Source organism: Muscardinus avellanarius (assembly GCF_963383645.1).
Source record: "Muscardinus avellanarius genome assembly, chromosome: 1".
NCBI lineage: Eukaryota > Metazoa > Chordata > Mammalia > Rodentia > Gliridae > Muscardinus > Muscardinus avellanarius.
The window spans coordinates 126301155-126325760 of NC_137786.1; the positions used below are offsets into that span (position 1 = coordinate 126301155).

A 24606-nucleotide genomic window follows, 5' to 3' on the forward strand; every position below is an offset into this window, starting at 1 on the left:
CCTCACTGGAGGCCTCGCCATCTTTAACCCCTCCCACCTCATGGCCTCACTGGAGGCCTCGCCATCCTTAACCCCTCCCACCTCATGGCCTCACTGGAGGCCTCGCCATCTTTAACCCCTCCCACCTCATGGCCTCACTGGAGGCCTCACAATCTTTAATCCCTCCCACTTTCCACTCCTAACCAATCCTAGGAGTCGGCGGCCATCTTTCTGGCCCGAGCCAGGCAGCTTGGCACTTGCTCTGCCTGCCAACCGCCTGCGCGGGCCAGGACCTCTGCCTGCCGCTTGGACCTCCTAAAGCACCGTTCCAGCTTGGTTCTCCGGTCACCGCCGGGACCTCTGGCCGGTTTGCCCCACCGGCCCCGAGCCAGGCTCACTGGCGGTGCTCCTCGGGGCCCAGCCTCAGCGTCTGGCGCGTGCCTGGAAGCCATTTTGTCTCCACGCCGCGGGCCCGGCAAGCCACGCCGCCTGCACGCCCCCACTGATCCCGCCAGCCGCCAGTGCCGTCCACACCAGCCACCGGCATCCGCGCGCCCTGGCTCCACCGCGCCCCCAGCAGCTTCTCAGCGCTTCTGTCACAGCCAGCGCTGGCTGACAACACTATACTCCGGTAAACTGCCTCCTTCCCTTGGTTAGTGGGTTCCGGACTTGGGTCTTCCGGTCCACTGGGACCCCAAAATCCAAGCGCTTGGTGACCCATTGTCCCATGGTCCACTGGGACCACACTGCGGATGACCAGGTCATCCTCCGGTTTTGAGAAGGAATGAAGACGTTCTTCCCTATCTCTTAACCTCCGTTTCCAAACGATTGAGCAGGGAAATCGGGGACGCCCATTTCCTGTTCTTCGTTTCCGCCTGCGAACCAATTATGGGGAGTCGAATCTTTATACTAGCAGATGCCCTGAGAGCCTGTCTGCCTTGATACGAGTTGGGAAATAGGTTGCGGTGGCCCAAGAACAGTTAGGAACTTTTCTAAGTGGTCTGGTATCCCTCCAAATGCTCTCCCCCATCAGCTTCCATTTATTTTCCCGCCAGCTGCCATTTTGTGATGGCGCATAGTCGCTGCCTGGTGATGTCACAGTCGCCATCTTGGCCCGCGCCAGACTGCAATTTTGCTGGGCGGCCCGCGTGGGCGCGCCCTAGGTGCTGTGGGAAACGCCGGGGCTGGGGCGACACCCTCTGCCCGTGGGGAGTCTGCGTTGCCATTCTTGCCGGACACCAGCCCCGGGACGCGCTCTTTGTGAGTATAGGTCCGTCACAGCTGACAGAACCTTAACATAGCATCTAAGTTTTAATTCCAGAGAGAAACAGGCGGAAATGGAGCATACACTCCGACTTTGCCAAAAAGCAGATCCCTGGTAGCTGCCCTTCGGCTGGCGGTGGCGGCTCAGCCCCCTGGAGCGCCACCTAGGTGTGGAGGACTGCAACAACAACTACCTCCAGGAGCCTGCCTCAAGTGGGGCAAAGCGACGCCTACCAATCAGACTGCTTGGCGTGTGGCCAGGAGGGCCACTGGAACAGTGCCCTTGGAAAAGGGTGAGCCCCAGGTGCCTCAACACAGGGGGAGCACCTTTCCAGACCAGGCCCCGCCGCTGGCCCTACTCAGCCTGGCTGAAGACTGATGGCTCCTGGATCCCTCAACCTCCATCCTCTTTGCCAGCTCAGGGTAGCTCTCCAGGTACTGAGTAAGCCAGTCTCCTTTTTGGTCGCCTGCTCAATCTCATGATTTGTTTTTTTCTTTAATAGCCCTTGCCTGTTCAAGCCTCCTCAAGCGCACATCACTAAGCTGTCCAGGGTAACCTCCAATTCACACTGCAGCTATGCACCCACCTGCACCCCCTTCTGGGGGACTGGACTCCCGACTCCTCCCAGCCTGGGGCCCCTGACGACGCCCCTTGACAGCAGGAAGAAGCTAGAGGGTCCAACGTCATCCATTATCCCTACCATCAAAAGGCCGGAATGTTAAGTTGGGTCCTGCACTCATGTGACTTTGTGTCACATGACCTCTGCAGGGCAAGGGAGGGGCTGAAACCCCCGCGAGAATTGGGCGTTCCCACGAGTAAACCCTCATCTCGCGAGATGCATACCTTGAAAAGGAGAGCCCGCATCCTCAAGCTTCGGACAGGCGCGCGCGGGCCCCACGGTGCCTCGCCCTGATCCCCGGGAGAGCCGTGCCATTAAAACTTTACATGCCACGTGTACCGGACCTCTCTCGTGTTTTTCACACTCCGCCGTACTCACTTATTTTTATTTTACTCGCATTTAATTTTTTATTTTACTTATCACCTTCCCCATAGAAATGTTATCACACCATACTAAGAGGCCCAATTTGTTCCTACATCATCACTTATAAACAGGAAAGCCTTCACACAATCCAAACACACTGAAGACATCTACATGTAACTCTCGTTCACCATCCACCATCACCTTAATGATAACCTGGAGCACTTTGAAATGACACTAGAAACCCAGGCACAAAATCACATGCAGACACAAAGAAGGCTGCAGACCCCACAGAGGGAAAAATGCACCAAACACATTCACATTTCTTTTCTTTTTTTTTTTTTTTAAAGCAAATGACAAAGACCCAGTTTACCAGCTTTTAAAACCTAAACTTAGCCGGGCGTGGTGGTTCATGCTTGTAATCCCAGTGCTTGGAACGCTGAGACAGGAGGATCGCACAGGTTCGAAGCCAGCCTCAGCTATTTAGTGAGGCTCTCAGCAACTTAGTGAGACCCTGTTTCCAAATAAAGTATAAAATAGATCTGGGAGTATAGCCTGGAGGTAGAAAGCCTCTGGGTTCCACCCCTGTACCACCACCCTCCCAAAAAACCCCTAAACTTAACATTACATATTTAAACAATTGTCAAAAACTTTACTAAGTTGCCAGCATTCATGCACAACTAGAAAACATCCTTAAATTTATATTAAACCAGAAATGTATTACCATTAATGCATTAGTATCTTTCATTACTAAGTACTGAAAAACTGAAGTGATTTCTATAGAAGACTGGTCCTGGCAAGGTTAACTTCACAGCAGGCTGACACATTTCAAACACAATGGAAAGCAGTAAAACCCAGGGCTACTCGTTCTTAGATCAAAGGTCTCTCATTGTTCCATATGAATGTGCAGAGACTCAAGATATACTGATGGCCACAAGAACCATAAAGGACAACAGAGTACATATATAATAAAACCACGTTATAATTAACCCATCTGTTTACTTACTTACCAGGTACACGAGCCAGCCTCATGCAGCGTATTTTCCTAACAAGTGTGGGAAAGCCTATGATAAACTCAGGCCAAAAATGTGGCATATGAAAATGTTCAAAATGAAGACCATATAGAATTTAAATAGGTAACATATAAGCCAGGCGTGGTGGAGCACGCTGGTAATCCCAGAGCTTGGGAGGCTGAGACAGGAGGATTGCACACATTCGAAGCCAGCCTCGGCTACTTAGTGAGGCTCTCAGAGACTCTGTTTCCAAATAAAATATAAAATAGGTCTGGGAGTATAGCCTGGAGGTAGAAAAGCCCCTGGGTTCCACCCCTAGTACCACAATAAATAAATAAATAAATAAATAAATAAATAAATAAATAAACAAACAAACAAACAAACAAACATGTAACTCTTAGTATAAAAAATGAGCAGATGGCTCTTGCTAATACCTTAAGAAGGGTTAAATAAATGTTCCGTGACTCTCTAAACACATGCTAAAACAATGTACTTTTAATTCTATGGTTGACCAGATCCTTCATGTTCTAGTTTCAATAACTTCCAGAGATGAGGCTTAACCTTTAAATTCACGTAAAAAAATATAGGCCAATAATGAAATATCCAAACTCCAATCCATACTGGTTATTTTATGTGCTAACTATAATTTTTTAGTTGTAGAATTTTAGAGGGGGAAATGTCTTTGAGAGCATGCAATTCCGTATTATCCTTATGTAAAAGAAAGAACTGAGAATTTTTGATGCACCTTTAATACAAGAAGCTTGATGTTCTTTTGGAATTAAAACAGAGAGAGGTGGCACGAAATTTTTCTATATTCATGAGTCAAAATTTAAATACATTGCCGGGCGTGGTGGCGCACACTTGTAATCCCCACACTTGGGAGGCGGAGAAAGGAGGATCGCGCAGGTTTGAAGCCAGCCGTGCTGGCTTAAGAGACCCTGTTTCCAAATAAAAATATAAAAATAGGTCTGGGAGTATAGCCTGGAGGTAGAAGGGTTTCCAGGAACCCCAGTACCACCAAAAAAAAGAAAAAAGAAAAAAAGAAAAAAAGAAAAAAAAAAAAACCACTACCACCACCACCAACAAAAAAACAATAAAGGCAGCCGGCAGCCGGGTGTGGTGGCACATGCTTGTAATCCCAGTACTTTGGAGGTGAGATAAGAGGCAGCGAGGCCCTCCGCAACTAACTGAGACCTTGCTTCAAAATGAATAATGCCAGGTGTGGTGGAGCACGCTTGTAAATCCTGCGCTTGGGAGGCTGAGACAGGAGGATCCCACAGGTTTGAGGCCAGCCTCAGCTACTTAGTGAGAATCTCAGCAACTTAGTGAGACCCTGTTTCCAAATAAAATATAAAACAGGTATGGGAATATAGCCTGGAGGTAGAAAGCCTCTAGTTCCACCCCCAGTACCACCCAAAAAAAAAAAAAAAGGAATAAAAAATAGGGATGAGGGTTTATCTCTGAGGTAGAACGCCTCTGGGTTCAATCCCCAGGACCACACACACGCACACACACAAAAAAAGATAAAGGCTATAAAGGCTATATTATATATAAAAAAGCTCTGATTTTAAAATTTCAAAAAATCACACCTTTTAATAAAATTTCCATGAGAAAAAAATCCTTTACTATTGTTAATCTATGTCTAAAGAAACTGATAAAGGCACAGAAAGATAAAAATTATAAAGCAGGACAAAAAAATTAGTAAGCTTAAGATGGCAAATTTTGAGTTTTATGTCTTAGGTAAAATTCTAAGAACTTTTTTGGCTGAAGGAAAAACAAATAGATAAATAAAGGAACACATATGTCTTATTCGTAACACCTTGTGCAAAATGTATTGGCATACCTATTGTTGTTTCGACAGTTCCGGCAGTTGACACACTCCAGGGGGTCAGCCTGAGGGACTGCCGTGTACAGTCCACCACCCTTGTTAGGAAGGAAGTACAAAGAAAAAAGAGAAAATGTTGAAGGTGCCACAGACCAGTATCCAAATGATCACAAATACACGAGCCGGGGTTGATGATCAGCGTGTACACAGTACATTTAACCTGCTCTCTGAGAAACATTATGCTTCTTATTTACTATTCACAAATGAGTTATGCACGCTATTAAGCTGTACTCCAAAAACCTAACTGCCATGTTTTCCCAAATATTTCTGTGCTGGAAAAAGCCAAATAAATGGAGAAAGTCATTTCCCCCTGTGTCTCAAATCTAATAGACCTAAAATATACTCCACATCATAACCTCCGATTCAATTTTCCTTTTCTAAAAAGCAGTCACGGAAAAAATCACATGTGGGGCCAGTTGGAGAAACAGGGTGCAAAGTCTGTTTGAATGATGTCACAAAATCAACCCATCTTCATTTTCCTGTAATTATTTCGATTAGGTCTTGACTACACTAAGTTTTAAAACATGTCATATTTTTCCAGATGGTGTAGATTCACAGTCAGCAATGAACTGGAGGGGAGTATTAATATTCTGATGTTGCTTTTGGCGGAAACTGCCCAGCAATTAAGAAAAATGCCCAGATTAACACATACCTCACTGTAAAATGTTCACTTGACGTACAAAATGGCAAACAAGTTAAAAATCAAACTGGCCTTAACGTCAGTCAGAATTCTGCTTTCTGATGAAAAACATCGGAACTGAATTTGGTAAGGGTGGGAGAGGCTGTCATGCTGCACAAACCCACAACAGGCCTCCAAGGTTAGGAAAAGTTCAGGCAATTGTCTCTCCTAGATTGCTTTCTACTTCCATTCATCTCATAACAACAGCAAATCAAAAGACTGAATCTTTTCCAGTATTTCTGATCAATAAGCCACAGGAATTACTAAGAAAACACGAACCAAAAGAATATTCCTATGCCATATTCAGTTTGTGAGGGCAAACGCCAGAAGTTCAGAATACAAAGTTTACAGCTGACAGGCTGATGGATTTACTGGAGTCACTTAAACATGTTAAAGTTAATTCAATGATTTTTTTATGATCACTAGCATTTTAAAATGTTCCCTATTTCCTCCTACCCTGAATAGAAGAGCAACAGTAATCAGTTAAAATCACAGATGATAATGTGTAAAATTGTACACTTTAATGGGGCAACTGTTATTTAAACAGCAAGCCATTGTTCAGAAAACCTGAAGTTCCCTGTTTAAATGCTAAAGCAAACATTAGCCTAATTTTTTCTTCTTATGGAAACAGCATGTGCTATTCAAAGTTTAATAATGTTCTCTCCTTTGCTTTCTTGGACAATATTAGTAGTTTGGACGAGGAATGGTGAAAAAAAAAACTTTAGAAAGTCTGAATATAAGTCATGTCTTCCCTTCAAAAATAATGAAATCATTATTCTCTTTTGGTAATGAGATGTGCTAAAGAAAATTAGGTTTTTTTTTTCTATAACATACAAAGATTGGGTCACATAAAAGCCATAGTGTTTCTAGCTTTAATATATGAATATGTATTAGAGTTCAGTTCTGCAAATATAATGTTTTAACAAGTCTTTATTACAGTAGAAGATGAAAAAATCTTTAAACTTTTTCAAACTGTTAGCACAGTATGAGTTATGGTGAGCTTATCTGTAATCAAGATAATAAAAAAATTAATGCTTAGTTTGATCAACTAAACAAACTGTTTGACTAAAAATAATGTGGATGGACATCTGGACAATGCATGTAGTAAGTTCAACTTCCTAGTACAGAGAACCCCATTTACCAACATAAATCTAAAGTATGCTAGTTATTGTATTTCCATTTCAAAAATTAAACTATGTTAGGGAGTGTCTGACATAAGGGAGTTTTAAGGACTTGTCACTCCTGTGGCTAAAGAATACTAATATCCTAAACTTTTGAAAGTGTACAAGTCACAACAAAACCCAGTGAGAAAAACAAACTTGCCACTAGATTGTGACTTTTACGCATGGCAAGTCCAGGAGGGTCCCTTTTCAGTTTGCTACCATCTCCCCTACAACCATCTCATTCCCAGCCTGTCACAGTTTCCAGTCTGCCAGATTTCTCGGCACAACTTTCAGTTTGTTCTTTATTGGCATTCCACTTTAAATATTAAATAATTCAAAAATATAAACTAGCCAGGCTCATGGCATAAGACTATAATCTCAGTACCTGGGAGACTGAGCCAGGAGAACTGCAGTTCAAGACCAACCTCAGAAACTTGGTGAGACCTTGTCTCATTTAAAATAAAGTGACACAGCACCCATGAGTTAAGAAAAAGGAGAAGGAGAAGAAGGAAGAGGAGCCAAACCGATAAGCATAGATATTGTTTGATAATAGAAAATTGACTAAGATGACTCTGGATCTAGGGGCTGCTAGTGGTACATATTATTTCCATTCACATGAACCTGTGAGGTTTCTATACTGAAAAAACCCCGCATGCTGACCCATTCTTGCATCTTAGCACCTCAAGGTCTCTTACATTCACTAGATGATGAGGATGTTCAAACTCCACACGGGTCCTGGTTAGAGAGTTCGTGTGCCCAGAGTACGGCCCTCCGTTTAAGCTCCCATTCATGATTCCACTGACACCATTGGGAACCTTATGGTGGAGATGGGAGCAGCCACTGCTGAGGGTGCCATTGCTGAGGAAGCCTCCGTGAACATTTCCATTCATCCGGTTTGCTCCTGAGAAAGTAGTGTATTCCAACATCTGCCCATTAATATCTAACCCTTGGCAAAGATATCCTGGTGGGTCGTATTCTGTTAAAAAAAGAACAAATAAGCTGAAAGAAAAAAACAGCTAGATACTAAAAAGAACAATCTTCTTGCTTAGGAAATTTTATTAATGAATTCCTAAGAAACTACAAGTAGACTAAACAAAACATTCTATAAATATTCTCATAAAACCTACTTATGGGTATGCTTTAATGAAGTCATTACTGTTAATTTCTTTACAATGTCGAGGTAGCTAGAAACTTTGCTAATTATGACTCTGTTAATGAGAAATTAACCAGAGAGAAATCACTCAACAGCAGAATGAATAAATGTGCAAGCTGAAATTACTCAAGTAATAGAAACACTAAGAAAAATGCTTAGACCCCCCATATGCTCCCAAGGGCCCAGGAACAATGGACCACAACAGGAGTGAATGACTGACTTCGGGTTGAGCACTTCAACAGTAATACATGACACTCTGTAGTAAAAGAACATTCGGTGTGAACATTCGGTGACTATTTAAATAGCTTCTTGGTCCCTATAGTCCACTTGGAGGTTGTGGGGCACTAAACAAAAAGGCTATTCTACCAGTAAAATGATTACAAACCCTTTCAGCCTGACACCACCATTGCCTCTCTCTATTTTTGAATTTGTGTTTTAGTAGTACTGGGGGCATTCTACCTCTAAGCTATACCGCCACCCTCTTTTACTTTTTATTTGGAAACAGGGTTTCACTAATTACTGAGCCTCAAACCTGTAATCCTCTTGTCTCTGCCTCCCAAGAACTGGGATTACAGACGTATACTAGCATGCCCGGCTCTCCTTGCCTATTTTTAAAGGCACCATTCAATGAAAACGGATCATTTCTTCTCTTGCGCTGGTAACTGTAAGGCGGCTATATGAGGCGATGGTCCGGCAGCCACCAGAAGTGCTGATGACTGCTGGCATCCTCTTGCTTTTCTCTTATTCCCTAATTCTGGGGCCAAAGGGGAAACCAAAAATCTTCCTCCCACCGGAGTCTAAAATCCCTGCTTGGTTTGATTATCCTATTTTAAAATAGTTGGAAGAACAGGAAAGGTGGATTCTTAGCTTCAAAACAGTGCTAGTGCTGACAGTACATGAACCCCTGTGACAGGAGGGTGTGGGGAGAGGGCACCACTCCAGAGCAGTGTGGGAACCATGTCGTCTACAACCGTGTCACACAGTGAAGTAACTTAGGAATGTCTCCGCTGCCTTCCTTTCCGCCATGCCATCTCTATCCTATTGGCCAGACTTGTGCGAGGGCAAGGGTGTTCCCACGGCGACTACAGAGTGCAGGCCTTCAGTGCTCATCCTCTTTGGTGGTCCAAGAGAGCCAGTTTCCCAGCGCCAAGTCAGCTATTTACTTAGAGACCTGTTAGGTTCGACTCTGGCGTTTATTTCTACTGGGCAACTTAATTTGATGCTCCACTTACTCTGGCTGACAGCGGGCAGGGTTTGAAAGTCATCTCCTCTAAAATGAATAGCATCTGACGAGTTTCGTACCATGATGCTAACACATGGAAATGTTTGCAATCAATATTTGTCCTGACAGTATTTTTTCCTACCCACCTTTAGAAAAACAGGAAGAAATACTTATAAACGACTTACTCTGTATGGTGTTTTGTTGGCGACTCTTCCACAGGCACATTGCAATGAAAACCATAAGAATGAGGACCATGACACCGAGCACGCAGCCAACGATGAGATACAATATATTGCTGCTCCTGGCTGGGCTGGTCGCGGGTCCTGCATTTCCTCCACTTCCGGGAGGATTTGGAGGGGTACTCAAGTCTTTGATGGGATACTCAGAAGCTCCAGGGACACGTCTCACTAGTTGAAATATAAAAGTAAACATGATGTCAGAGTGAACAGTCTACGGAATGGTTTGCTCTCTGAAGGAGGTCTGGTCAGGAATGCAAGCCAGTCTGTTTACACTCTCTACTGGGACGATCTGACCACCAATGAGTCACAAAGAGGGAACCAAAGTTTAAAAACTTGATGTGCCAAAGTTTTAGTTCACAAATTTTAAGAGAAATCACAAGAGCAGAAAAACATACAAACTCGGTCTAACCCAAATTGCTATATGATTATCTGTTTAATTGTGCTTATACAAGATTCCCCAAGAGTTGAAATAAAAGTACTTGAACTTATGGATGGAATTAAAGCTCTTCTATATCTGATATACTTTGCACTGAATAAGACTCAAGAATTACATATTTTACATTTCTGCCATGTGTAAAAATAACTACTGATATTTAAAACATTGATTTGAACTGTTAGAACTACTGCATATAATTCCAAACACCTCATACATAATATTAAGCATCCCCCAAAGACTTGGAGCCTACATAAATGCAGTACTTCCACCTAATGGCAAAGAGTGATAACAGAAGTTTCTAACAGGTGGGACTCAAACCCCATTCTCTCCATTCCCAACTCATATGTTCTTCATGTTCTAAATGTCAATAAGAAAGCAGCGGAGCGCCGCGGTTGGCAGCCTCCTCTTCGGCACCGTACCAGAGGCCGATGCCTCCGCTCCACGTTGTCATCTGCTCTATGGCTTTTGCCTCCATGAACCCCAGGTTCTACATCTGGGAAGGACACTAACAAGAGTGCTATGGTCTGAATGTCTCCCCGAGAACTCGTGTTAAAATGTCATGGCCATTGTGACAGTGTTGAGAAATGGGGCCTTTAAAAGGTGATGAGGTCATAAGGGCTCTGCCTTTGTTCATGGAGTCTCATCGTCATCACAGATTGTGTTGGGCTTGTCTCAAGCGTGGCCTCCTTTTGTCCCCTCGGGCTTGCTCACTTGCCCCTGTCGTGTTCCGATACAGCACGGAGGCCTCTGCAACACCAGTGCCCTGTTCTTGGTCTTCCCAGCTTCTCCTACCCAAGCCAAATAAACTTCTATTGTTTATAAATTACCCAGGCTATGATATTCTGTTGTAGCAGCACAAAAAAGATAAAGAATAAAGCTGTGGAAAGCAGGTAGGACAGGGTATGTGTGTGTGTGTGATCAATTTTGCTATTATTGTTAGGTATACTGTATTTTTTTGGTATTATTCCCAGCAAGTAAAAGGAGCAAAGCAATTAAAAATCTATTCAAGGGGTAAGGACATGGCTCAGTAGCAGAACACTTGCCTGGCATACATGAGGCCCTGGGTCCAATCTCCAGTACCATAAAACAAACAAAACAAACAAGGGCAAAAAAAAAACCACACCCCATAATAATCTACTCAATAAACAACATTAAATTGGAGTTAAATTTTCTAGCCATTATCAAGTACACGGAACAGAAGTGCCATCCTGCAGCACCTCACAGAATTACTAAAGATGGAGCAACCACTGCTCATAAGACCAGGACCCACATCTTTTAAAAGGTTAAATTACGTATCTATCTTCCAACTAAACAAGCTACCAATTGTGTAATCCATTTTAGAAAGTCATTTGATATGAAGAGTTCATATTTTAAAGAATTTTTTTTCACTTTTCACTATCAAATTTCTATTATTAGAATCTTTTATTCCCTAGAAAAACCAGAAAATGAGATACACTATTCCAAACACAGTTCTACTGTTATAAACTATAACACTGCCTTTCCTTTCTCCCTTCATCCTTTCCTTTCATGGTACTGAGGATAGAGTCCATAGGCATTCTACATCCGATCTACACCCCCACCCCTATTGTATTTACTTTTTAAATTTTGAAACAGTCTTGCTAAGTTGCTGAGGCTGGCCTCCCATCTGCCATCCTTCTGTTTCAGCCTCCCAAGTACTGGAATTACAGGCATGTACCATCATGCCCAGCTCTTTCCTTCCTTCTTTGGGGTGCTGGGGATAGAGGTCAGAGCCTTGCACATACCAGGCAAGTATTTACCACTGAACTACATCCCTAGCCTGATGGTGTTTGATATTTGGCTTGGCCAGGCTCCTTTTCTTATCGTTTCTGTGGGGGCGGGGGTACTGGGGATTGAACCCAGGGGGCTCTACCTCCAAGCTTTACCACCAGTCATGTATATTTTTTATTTTGAAACAGGGTTTTGTTAAGTTGATGAGGCTGGCCTCGAATCTATAAGCCTCCTATTTTAGCCTCCCAAATACTGGGCTTACAGGCATGCACCACTGTGTCCAGCTCTGGCTAGATTCTTAAATGCTTTCGGGAAGAGATGACATACTTCATTTTTATTTAATTTTATGCTGAGCATCACGGCATTTTAGAGGCAAGTAAAAATATGCTCATGAATAAATCAGTGTCTGGTTCAACAAAGCATTTAAAATATGGAAACCAAATGAAATTCAAGGTAAGGTCTATGTGTGTATGTGTGTATATATTTAAATATGGATTTAAGATGACAATTTTACAACAGAAAGACACTTGATTTATAACTTAAAAGATAAAAATAAGCCTTGGCTTTATAATCCAATCTTTCAAACTTTCCTCATTTTCCTTTATTTTTTCATTTTCCCATTTCTATACAGGGATTGTAAAAACACCAGTAGCAAACACTGATGGCTGCTCTGCCCGGTCAGTAGCCTTCCTCCATGCTAGCAGAGCCCCCAACATACATTTAGGTGTCCACCCAAATCTCACATAACCCACAAATCCAATGGGTACCCCCAGATCATTCAGTATGTGGGTGGCATGTGGCTGAGATCCAGCCAGTAAGACCTGCGGGGGGATCTACTAGAGGACTTTAGGGGGATGTTTCTTGTTCTTAAAAACAAGACACCATGAGACATCACAGCACCTAGATATTAAACCCGGAACCATGGCAAGCTATGACCTGTACTAGACGGAGGGCCGTGCCGACAGCAGAAGATGGCAAAGGGAAAAGACAGAAGACAAGGAGCTGAATTAACCCTGAAGCGAGTTAGCTCTTCTTGTTGGATAACACAAACCCTCAGTGTGGAAGCTCCGCAAGGAGGATTGCTGTGTCATTTACAGATGGCCTGTAATCCCAGGTGGTTGTAAAGATTAACTGAGACTGTGGACGGGAATGCTTTTCCTTGTTGGTGTTCACATTAGCTATGTCTATTATCTACACACAGTGTCTTCTGTTTTTAAAGTTAACATTTAGCAGTTAATCTACATACACAGGTGGAGTTGAGAAGGTCAATTTAGAAATAGCGACTGTTTATTCTAAACTTAAACTTAACTACTCCACATAATTAAACAAGTAGATGGTATGTATATGCATTCATCATTCAGGAAACTGCTTTAAACAAGAAACTGCTCTGGTTTAGATGTGGTCTGAGTGTGCCCCTCAAGAGCTGGAGTACTGGGGGCCCAGTGGTGGTGAGACCGTTCAGAGCGGGGGCCCAGTGGAAGGCCATTGAGGGCACTGCCCAGGGAAGGGACTGATGTATTTCTCATAGAACCCTAGTTAGTTCTCGTGAGAGGCTGCTATACAAAAAACAAGCCTGGCCCTGTCCTGGCTGTTCTGGCTTCCTGTCTGGCCAGGTGATGGCTGCCGCTCACACACCTCTATCACTGTTATGCTGGCTGCCACAATATTCTCACTAGAGCGGAACTGATGCAGCACCATGCCCTTGTACACCCATAACTGTGGACTAACAGTAAACCTCTTCTCTTTAAAAAGTACCCAGCCTCAGGTATTTCACAACAGTGATAAAACCAAATTAATATACATAGGTGGCACTTTTCCTTAGTATATGTATAGTTTTGTTAGTATTCTGGTTCTCACAGAAATCTCAAAAGGGAGTCAGCAAATATCTGAATTCTTTTCATGGGGAAAAAGAGAAGGGAAATGATTTACTCAGAATCACACAGAAACTGATGAACAGGATTAATGTTAATGTAAACAAGTTTTCAGCAAGTGCTCTTAGCCAACATTATACTTCTATTGGGACAGTCAAAATGAGAAAATGTTCCAAAGCAAAAATTTCCTTATGGAAATATATCAAGAGTCCAAAGGAGGGATCCAGAGTTTGGAATACCAGCACTATCTTTGGAGAAAGCACAAACTCTCACCCCTCTCCTACCTTTTGTCTCACAGATCATCACGTTGCTAAATTCGCTCTCCCCGCCTTCATTAAAGCACTGCATTTTAATGTCATAGGAGGTTTCTGGCTGCAGGTGCCCAATCATGTGCCACTGTTTTGAGCCTAGGGAAAAAGAAAAGTTAAGCTTCACACATCATACAACCTAAATGATCATGTGAATATAACTATTCAGTATTTTCAGAATGAGGTTGGAGTAGCACCCATTCCACCTAGAACCATCTGTGATAAAAATGTATTTAATGTAAACATTTTAATAACGCATCACAGATGACATTTCTATTAAGTGGAATCAATAAAAGGTAGAGATAAACTGAATTACAAAGCTATATATCTGTATGTTGAAAGTAATACTGGCTTTATTAAAAAATATTAATGGTAAGTCTTTAATAAAATGCAAGTTAATCTTACACATGGGTAGAACCATCTCAAGTCCTTTGCCCCCTATTGCAGCCCAGCCAGCCAGCTCACCATGTCCATTCAGCAAAAAGCAGTCTTACGCATGAGACTGGCAAACAATGCATCACCCCCAGGTAGGGGCAAATTAGAAGGAAAGCATTAAAGAAACTCTCATGTCCACTATCACAGATACAGCATGGGCTAACGTATAAGGGAATGCCTTCATAAACTGCTGAGACCCAACAAAAAGCAAAATTCACTATGGGAACTCTTGGCAACTGCTCCCAATGCCACTTTTCTTTGGAGTAAGGTCCCAGACCGCACGAGCATCTCTAGTAGAATGACTCCGCTGTCCATGGCACGCAGCCAGCCTTTCATTTAGAAACACTCCTAAACTGAACGCTCCAATATAAATCACTCTCCATTTTCACTTTCATGAGCCTGTGACAAACTTTCATAAACAGGGACACTCTTGCCAGATTTAATTAGCTCTTTGGGCACTCTTAATCCCTCTTAGAAAACAACTCTTCAAACTGTTTCCACAGCTCCTTAGAAATTCAAGTATACCGCCAACTGATTTAAGAATTAATTAAAGGGAAAGAGAGAGAGAGAAAAAAAAAATCCACACACAAGTCAAATCCACTTGGCTGACGGGACCAGTATCACAGGCTCCTTTTCTAATTCAACACAGACAAAAACATTTCCATTTGGAAGCACAACCCCCTTTCCAGTCACCAATACAAAACCCCTCTCCCATATAGACTCACAGTTTATAAGGGAGAAAATCTGCTTGTTCTAGGATCCAGAGTCTACGAAAGGCTGAACAAGTAAGGAATTCTATGCCTTATTTATAAATGTACAGAGATTCTCTCTCTTTACTGGCTGAAACTGGAATAGATCTATTTCTAATATTTAAAAACTTCCCCCCAAAATTCCATTTTTTATTCTAGCTGTAGGTCTTTTCCTGACCTGGTCCTACTCTTGCCTACTATAAGCATTCTCTTGAATAATTACTACTGTAGACTTGAAGTTCTTCCCTGGCACTAGTAAAAATGGAATTAAAATAGGCTTTCAGCCGGGCGTGGTGGTGCACTCTTATAATCCCAGCATTTGGGAGGCTGAGACAAGACGATCGTGGGTTTGAGGGCAGCCTCAGCTACTTAGTGAGGCTTTTACAACTCAGTGAGACCCTGTTTCAAAATAAAGAATAAAAAATAGGGGCTGGGGGTGTATCTCGGAGGTACAATGCCCCTGGGTTCTATCCCCAGTACCGCAAAAAAAAAAAAAAAGGCTTTCAAAAAGTAGAGAAAATAGTAAAAATACTATTTATATTGTTAGATTCATGTTCCGTTTTAGGGTTTTTCTTTCAGTGGCTAAAATTACAAAAAAAAAAAAAATACCAGCAAAAAGAAGGAATTATAATAAGCATCAATGACTAAGAGAACTAAGTGCATAGAAAAGGTAAGAACTTGCCACAAAGAGAAGCAAAAGCACAGGCTTAAAGGTTTGATATTTTTATTACTTTGGCACTCAACTTATAAGATAAAAAAGATATTCAACCCCAAAGCATTTGTTTGCTGAAAATACGTATCTACGTACAGAACTTAATTCAGAAGATGGGATAGCCTCAATAAAAGAATTGCTCTCTTAGTGTATTCTTTTATAATTTGTCTCAATTCTTTACAAGTTTAAATTTTGTCAACACACAGTTATCAAAACAATTAAAATTGTAAGTAACAATTTGTTCCTGGGTTGAGGAAAACAGACCAATAATTCCAGCTACCACAACAAGAATTTCAAATGCATAAACTTGAAAATAAGGAATAAGCAAATTACATAGCACAGCAAAGCCCACTTAAACATCTAACTGCTTAGTATATTACATTTATAAACAAGTTCTCCATAAGCCATAAGGCAACATTCGCATTTGCAGACGACTAGACGACTACTAGATGCATAGGCTTCATCAAACTCATTTTCCAAGTCCTGCACTTGGAAATTTTCAAATCACAGAAGTTTGTTAAAACACAAAGATTTGCCTACAGAACAGAACTGAAATACTGTTTATCAGTGGGTATTCCTAGAAAGTAGAACTACGAAGGGAGGGAAATAGAGAAACAGAATTGGATATTCATTTTATTTATATTTGTCTTACTTAGAACTATTTAATAAGAAACAAAAAGTTGCTGTCAAAAAATTTTCAGCAGGGCGTGGTGGCTCACTTGTAATACTAGTACATGGGAGACTGAGAGAGGAGGATAATAGGCTCAAGACCACCTCAGTCATTTAGCGAGACGCTAATTCAGAATAAAATAAAATGGGGCAAGGGTATAGCTCTGAGGTAGAATGCCCCTGGGTCCAATCCCTAGTATATATAAAAAAATACTCTCCTAAACCAGTTACACTAAAATGAAGACTTAGGACCAAAATGCAGAATGGTCAAGAATAATTACCTTTCTATGTCTTATTTTAAAGGCGGTTTTCATTGATAAAAAAAAATATACACATAGAGCTGGGCGTGGTGGCGCACGCTTGTAATCCCTGCACTTGGGAGGCAGAGACAGGAGGATCGCGCTGGTTCAGAGCCAGCCTTGCTGGCTTAAGAGACCCCGTTTCCAAATAAAAAAATATAAAATAGGTCTGGGAGTGTAGCCCGGAGGTAGAAGGGCTTCCAGGAACCCCAGTACCACCAAAAAAAAAAAAAAAACCCACATAGAAAAGTTATACACACAGATAGAACTCAATGAACATTCACAAGCTAAACATACCTAAGGCATCAATACCTAGTCAAAAGAGAACACTACCCACACCCCAACATCGCCTCTGCGCTCTTTGTAGCATCTTTCCTCCCTCAAGACAGCTACAATTTTGACTTCCAAGAGCAAAGAATAGCTTTGCCACTACAAATTATGGCAGAAGAGAAACATTTACTCCTTCAGTCAAAAAATATTTGTGTGCCTCCTATATGCCAAGGATAAGAACTTAGGTCATAAATTTTTCATTACATGACAAAATCCTATTGGCTAACTATCAAAAGAAATGCTACATATGCTTAGAGAAATGTGATATAGCATATTTAAAGTCATTTATTATAACAAAAACTATATGCAATATTCAGTGTCAACAAGTCATATGGAAAATAACCTTGGCCAAGGGCAATTTTCTGACAGGACTCCTCCCTCCCTTTCCTTCCTTCTCTCTCTCTCTCTCTCTCTCTCTCTCTCTCTCTCTCTCTCTCTCTCATTCTCTCTCTCTCTTTTTCTCTCCCCCCTCTCCTTTCTAGGGGTGTGTGGGGGAGACTGAATCCAGGGCCTTGCAGATGTCAAGCTCATGCCCTACCACTAAGCTATATTTCTGGCCAAGATATTTAACATTTCAAAGATTCAAAATCGGGAGTAAAAAAAAAAAAAAAAAAAAAAAAAAGGCCTTGGAAGGAGCTTTCTTCCCAAAGCAAAGAACCCATCCAAGATATTACTAAGAATTAGGCAGCCTTGGGCTGGAGATACAACTCAGTTACAACTGTTGGTCTTCTTTATTTCCAGCTACTCCACTGTTCTTTTTGGACTCCATTCATGGATTTGTTCAGTACTCAGCACCTCAGCATTGTAGGGGCTGGGGATACAGCAGTGGGGAAAAAAGTCCCATGTCTGCAAGGAGGTAACATTTAGTAGGAAAGACAAATGTTAATAAGGCAAATAACTTCAAACACACACACATATTTAAACTTCAATAAATTCTATGAAATACAAGGTCATGGTAAGAAGCTCAGGGGAGAGTTGTCTGAGGAAGTCACAAGAGAGCACCCGAGGGGAGAGTGGAGCCCAGGCCACGGGCTGGCACAGGAGGTGGCACGAACTACCCCGTGCCAAGGTCCTGATGCCAGAAGAACACTGGTGTGCACAGGGAACTGTGAGAAGGCCAGTGTGATGGCTACCAATGAGGAGGGAGAGGACCAAGACTTGGCTAAGGGTGGAGGAAGGGGCCAGCCAGGCGACAGGCAGTGGTCAGGCCGTATACAAAATTCTGGACTATATGTTCAATGCAAGTAGAAAAGCAGTGTCAACACCCTCCACCACCTTGTCTTTCTTTTTTCTTTACATGCACCCCAGTCTCCTAACATATCTAAAAGTGCACAGCATGCTTAAGGTATAGTCTTTTTACAGCTGACAATGAAACTGTTTACATGAGACATTATTTCTTTCCTGTAGCTAAAAGCAGCCATTGATTTTCATACTTGGGTCACTAGTTACTTAAAGGAAACAGAAATCAAAATCTTTCTCGGATATGACCAGTCATATTTTCCTCCATACTTTTGTAAATGTTTCTGAGATGAAAATGGAAAGTATATGAAACTGGAAAAACTGGCTTTCTTTTGGATAAATTCAACAGTGATAATGCCTATACCATTTCATTTTTCACTCTCTCTTAGCTTGCAGTAAGGTGTTTCATAACGTGTAAATGCCCCATCCCTCCGAAGCTCCTTTGTGGGACTCCAGCCGGCTACTGGGACTCACCTTCTACAACATCCCTTTTGTAGTCATTGTCATTGTCACTATCTGTTGGTCGGTAATAGATGTAAAATCCTTGAATGGGAGTGTTATTGTTACTTGATGGGATGTACTAAAAAAAAATAACAGAAGTAAAGACATGTCAAAAACAAAAATAAATAAAACGTTCACATCCATTAAGATCTATCTGTGTGGTGGTATTTTGCTAACTTCAGTTTGCAAACATCCTTACTGGTCACGTTTAACTTAATTCAAAGGCATTCAAAGGTAATGAGCTCATTTAGCTAACTCTAGGGCCATGTAAAAATAAAGCAGTATACACTTTACTAGGTTCAAAGGCATAAGCACACACTTGGTTAAAAATGAGTAAATCACAAAATGGCAATTAAGTTAACAACACTTAGATGGGAGCCTAGGAAACACTAATTTTCTTTTTAACTCTGCCCCTCTTAGAATATGTGCTTTTAGACAAATGTTGATGCCCTTAAATTTCCCCTCAATTAAAACTTCAATAATGTGCTATTCACTGAATCATGTCATAAGAATATTAAATTGTTGACATGACCAAACCAGAAAGTCTTCTCATTAAAGATGTTGACGTACCGTCCACTTTAGCATGATCTGAGTATCACTGACAGCCTCTGTGTATGCAATGTGAGGTCCAGTTATTGGACGGCTGGAAAAGCGTTTGGGAAATCCAGCCACCTGGTAAGGACGGGATGCTGAACTCCGAAAACTCTCCCCATAGTGGTTGATGGCAATGACTCTAAATTTGTACGTTGAACCTTTTTGGGAAAAACACAAACAAAAACCATAACTACACAACGCTATAATAAAACATTTGAAGGCAGTCTATACAAACTATGACATTTGTGGATGAATATCCATCTACGGAAACAATAATATATGCCATATAGTAAGTAGATTTCTACCCACTTGCCAATTTCAATCAGCTGGAAAAGGCTGTTTGATGGTTCTGTTCCAGACCCAAGACCTTATTGGAAGTCACCAAGGAAAAATGCAATGGAAGACTGATGACATTCACAGAGGAAACAGGCAGGAGAGAGGACTGTCATATTTTTTGCCATCTTATTCAAAGTCATGCCCATTAAAGCCACTGTTATTGAAGTATCTATGTATACCCCCAAATAGGTTCTTTTCATTTTGAAAGAAACAACTTGAGTGAAGTTTAATACAGTGAACACATTTATAAATGTGTTCACCCAAGGGGGTGACAATAGATGCCATTCTAGATTCAAAGATAGTACAATAAAGGGGAAGCAGATTTAAATGACTACAAAATAAATTTATATGAATTAGATATTAAAAGCTCTAAGAAACGCTAAGGTAGCTGGGCGTTGTGGTGGCACACACTTGTAATCCCAGCATTCGGGAGGCTGAGACCAGAGGATCACGGTTCGCGGACAGCCTCAGCTACTTAGTGAGGCCCTCTGCAACTCAGTGAGACCCGGTTTCAAAATAAAGAGTAAAAAATAGGGCAGGGGGTGTAGCTCAGAGGTCGAATGCCCCTGGGTTTCATCCCCAGACCTGCAAAACAAAAACAAACGAACAAAAAAAAATGCTCAGGTTTGTAGATTTTTAAAAATCTAAACCTAAAACATAAATTAAAATCCTAAGGTAGGTTTCTTATTCACCCAAAGGTAATCCCTGAGCTTCTGAAGACAAAGATTTCATTCTCTACATGTCACACACATTAACCACCACTGTAGTCTCCCAACTACACCTACACGTTCCTATGGTCCTCACATTACTTGGTTAGATGAATGCAGGCATTTCTAACTACAGTACTATTAAAAGTCCACAAACAAAATTGGCCATCAAACCAAATAAATGAAAGTTTATTTATGCTTTATCTCTTTTGTGGCTTAATATCTTGAGGCTCAAGATTTTGGAGGGGGCCAGAAGGAGGATCCTCAGGTGAAACAAAACTTTGAGAGTAAACACATATTTATTGTCTCATTTCAAGACTTAGCACTGAGTGTATCTGTGCTGAGATTCAATATCAGATCAAACTAGTCAGGTAGCAAAAACAGGTCCCTCTTAAAATATTCTATCATAGCAACACACACGCACACACAAAAATGTTTATCAGAAAACTTCTAACTGTAAATAAGTAGTAACAATCTGAAAGAAATAAAGAATGGTTGAGGGCTGGGGGTATGGCTTAATGGTAAAGAGTTTGTTGATCATTTGCAGGGTCCTGGGTTCAATTCTCAGCACTGGCAAAATAAATAAATAAAGTAAATTATAGTATAATTATAAGATAGATATATAACTACTAAACACTGAGTGACACAAAACAATATTCATGGCATGATCCCAAAGTATATTAAAAAGAAAAAAGAAAGGCCAGACACAGTTGTACATGCCTATAACCCTAGTGCTTGGGAGGCTGAGACAGGAGGATCACAGCTTTGAGATCAGCCTCAGCAACTTAGCAAGATTCTGTTTCAAAAATAAAAATAAAAAGGGCTAGGGATCTAGTTCAGAGGTAAAAAGCCTCAGTAATCAAAAAGGTATCAAGAGGAAGGGAAGGCAAGTAATAAATATTCCAAAACATAAACATCGATAATTTTTGGATGGGCATTTGAAGTGACTTATTCTCTTCTTTATATTTCCTTTATTTTTAAATTTCATTCAGTAAGAATTTATTACTTTAAGATAAACCACAAGTTATTAAAACATACATATAAAGTTGGCATAGATATTTTTTATAAAAAGGAAACATTTGAATATTATTACCTGGTTCTAAACTACGAACTTCCACAGAGAGTTTGGAAGGAGGGATGTCCTCAGCAGCCACCAGCCAATCGCTGGACCTCATCCGTTTGTACTCCACCTTGAAGGCAGTGATGGGAGAGCCACCGTTCGCCCGGGGAATCCAGGTGACATAGACAGAGGTCTCTGAGGCAGTGGAGATAGTAGGCCGATCTGGAGCCTCCGGAACTGAGAATAGAACATTCATTCCACAGTAACCCACAGTGTCAGAGACAAGAAAAACTTAAACAAACTAAAAGGGACAAGTCCCAAACCTCATGTTATTAGAGGTCCTTCCAAAGTACCAAACTTGTTGCCAGAATTAATAATATCATGGCTATCTTTTCATCCTCTATTAAAAAGCTAAGGGGAAATGAAATGGTCAAGTGTAGGCAATACAAGAAAGAAAAAGTAAAATGATAGACTTGTTAAGTACCTCTGAAAGACGGTAACTTAATGAGTTTGGTAATTTTGACAAGGCTCTTTTGGATTCATGACTAAAACAATGTGTAAGTAATTATTATTTAGTGCTTCAAGTCTAATTGTGGTTATAGCTTATAATATACTTAAAATAAACCACAATTATGTGCTATCTTATTTCAATGTTTTTCTTTATCCACCCAAACTACATAAAACATATTCAGCAACCTACTGCTTATTATAGTATCTATTACCACTGTATCCTATTTTGATATCTCTCAAGGCTACAGAAATTGCTACTGCAAAACACAAATTGCAAGAAGCAAGTAGAGATAAAATTTAACTGATAAAATCAATACTGATACTAATGGGGAGAGGAGAACACTGCTCAGGATGAAAGCAGGAAGACAAGCTATGTAATTAAAGAACAGTGCTACGAGAAAGATGGCACACATGAATATGGAGAAAAAGGGTGTCAGGGAGCTTTATCTAACATTGTGCAGTTAGCACTGCCAAGGGGAAGGGATACCCTAATCCACAATTAGACAGACTAGACCCCACGGCCAGTGTAAACATTAAGAGTAAGCTCATCATCGCCCTTTTAAATCAAGTACCCAACTCCTCTCACTGCCCAAGTAAAACAGTGGGTATATACCTGGCCTCCCACTGGGTTCCCACAGAGAGAATGCCGATAGAAATGGTCTGGCTCATATGACAGTTACACTGCAAACTAGTAAAATGCCACTCCCATTACATGAGTCGCCTGTAAATTTTGTAAATACGAGGTGTTTCTCAAGAGAGCAGAGCTCCTTTGGCATGTTGACAGGTTTCTAAAGCTGGAACAAGGAGGGCCAACTCTGCGCCCTGGTGACATGACTTTGGTGAAGCCACTGTGGGAGCCCTGGTCATCTCCAGCCTGTGACACACTCCGCAGCTCCTTTTAATTTTTATTTATCTATATTCTTGATGTACTGGAGACTGAGCCCAGGAGCATTCTACCTCTGAACTAAATTCATGCTCTCTTTATTTTTTGTTTTCAAACAGGGTCTCAGTAGGTTGCTGAGAGCCTCACTAAGTTGTTGGGGCTGTCCTCAAACTTGTGATCATCCTGTCTCAGCTTCCCATGTACTAGGATTAAAGAAAGGGTTGTGCCACCATGCCTGGCTTCCACAAAGTTTCTATCTAACCCTTCTTCAACACTCATTACAAATATATAAACAATGAAATAATTTCGAGTGTGGTATTTGTATGAACAAAACTGCAGCATTTTAAAAATAAATTGCTTAAGTTATTGGAAGAAAAGAGAAATACATTCAGAGCAGGCAACTCTGAGTGATACTTACTGTATTCCTTTCAATTAGAAAGCAATGAAAACAGAATGAAGGGATCTGTTAGTGAATCTCTTTTTAAGCACTAGAAATGCAAACAACTTCTTTATACTGATTCATACGAGTTTCAAACACCATAGATCAAGTGGGAATAGGAAATTATTAGGGAAAATATCTCTACAGAGAAGAATGTTATTAATAACTAAAGGAAATGGTATGTGACCATTAAGAAGGTATCAAAGAAAGAACACTGCATTTGAAATTGGGAAACCTGGATCTGCAAAGCAATTCTGCCACCATCTCGGGGGCTGCAGGCAAGCCGCTATTCCTCCTAGAGCTTCAGCTTCCTAATCTGTAATATGAATATGCTACCTTCCTCAACAGGTTGTTACAAAAATCAGATAAATAACTTTCATAATTGTCTCTGCTTGGATAACTCCATACTTAGGATCTCGAGAAATGAATCCATAATCTTCATCTAAAATCTCTTAATGTCTGTCTTGGCAGATGGCACCTAATTGCCCAAGCCCAAATCACCATCTTTCTCCCTCTCCTTCAGTGTAGATCCCATTCACTCTAATCTTAATATGGCCTCTCTCCTTTCAATCACCCTGGCACCATCCTTATTATTTCTCTAGCCTCATCTTTTGCTATTCCTCTCTTCTTCCTCTTTAAAATCCTTTAGGGTTCTTTATAGCTCCCAGCAAATGACTAAACTTTTAAGGGCATCATATAAGGCACCTGGAACCCACCTGTGTCCTCCATTGTTCCTCATGGCAACCAGTCACACTAAGATCTCTCATCTCTCAATGAAACAGGACATGCCATTTGTCCATCTCTTGCATAAGGATATGTCTCTGCTGAAAACCTAGATTTCTGTTTCTTCATCTCACCTGTCCTTGGCAGCTTAACTCGGTTGCTAAGGAACTTCTCTTACCACTATTCACCTCCTCTCTAAGTGGAAGACTTGGATCTTTCTCTTGTGACCCCTAATACCGGAGTATATTATCAAGCCAAATGAACCAAAAATATTACCTCTGGTTTATTTGTCTTTATTACCTTTGCTGCTATGGGCTTAGCTGTCTATTTCATCTATTCATTGATATGGGCTTAGATATCTTTATCATCTACTATACTGTAAACTCCACAAAAGTAGGATTATCTTATCTCTGCTATTGCAGCATGTAGAATGGTATGTAGTAGGACATGTTAAATAAATAGTAAACTTTTTCCTTCTCT

The 24606-nt window shown here is 41.2% G+C and overlaps 1 protein-coding gene across 1 annotated transcript in view; it reads right to left on the reverse strand.

Moving 5' to 3' along the window:
* Window positions 1–24606, reverse strand: part of CDON (cell adhesion associated, oncogene regulated) — a gene marked incomplete at its 3' end in the record, with an annotated part of 66468 nt that overhangs the window by 15666 nt on the left and 26196 nt on the right. The window contains exons 11-17 of the mRNA XM_080705262.1: window positions 21605–21808; window positions 19445–19626; window positions 18848–18953; window positions 13917–14039; window positions 9523–9744; window positions 7658–7938; window positions 5079–5158 (exon numbers count right to left, since the gene is read on the reverse strand). Of these exons, the coding sequence (XP_080561388.1) occupies window positions 5079–5158; window positions 7658–7938; window positions 9523–9744; window positions 13917–14039; window positions 18848–18953; window positions 19445–19626; window positions 21605–21808 (1198 nt within the window). The remainder of the gene's footprint in view (window positions 1–5078; window positions 5159–7657; window positions 7939–9522; window positions 9745–13916; window positions 14040–18847; window positions 18954–19444; window positions 19627–21604; window positions 21809–24606) is intronic.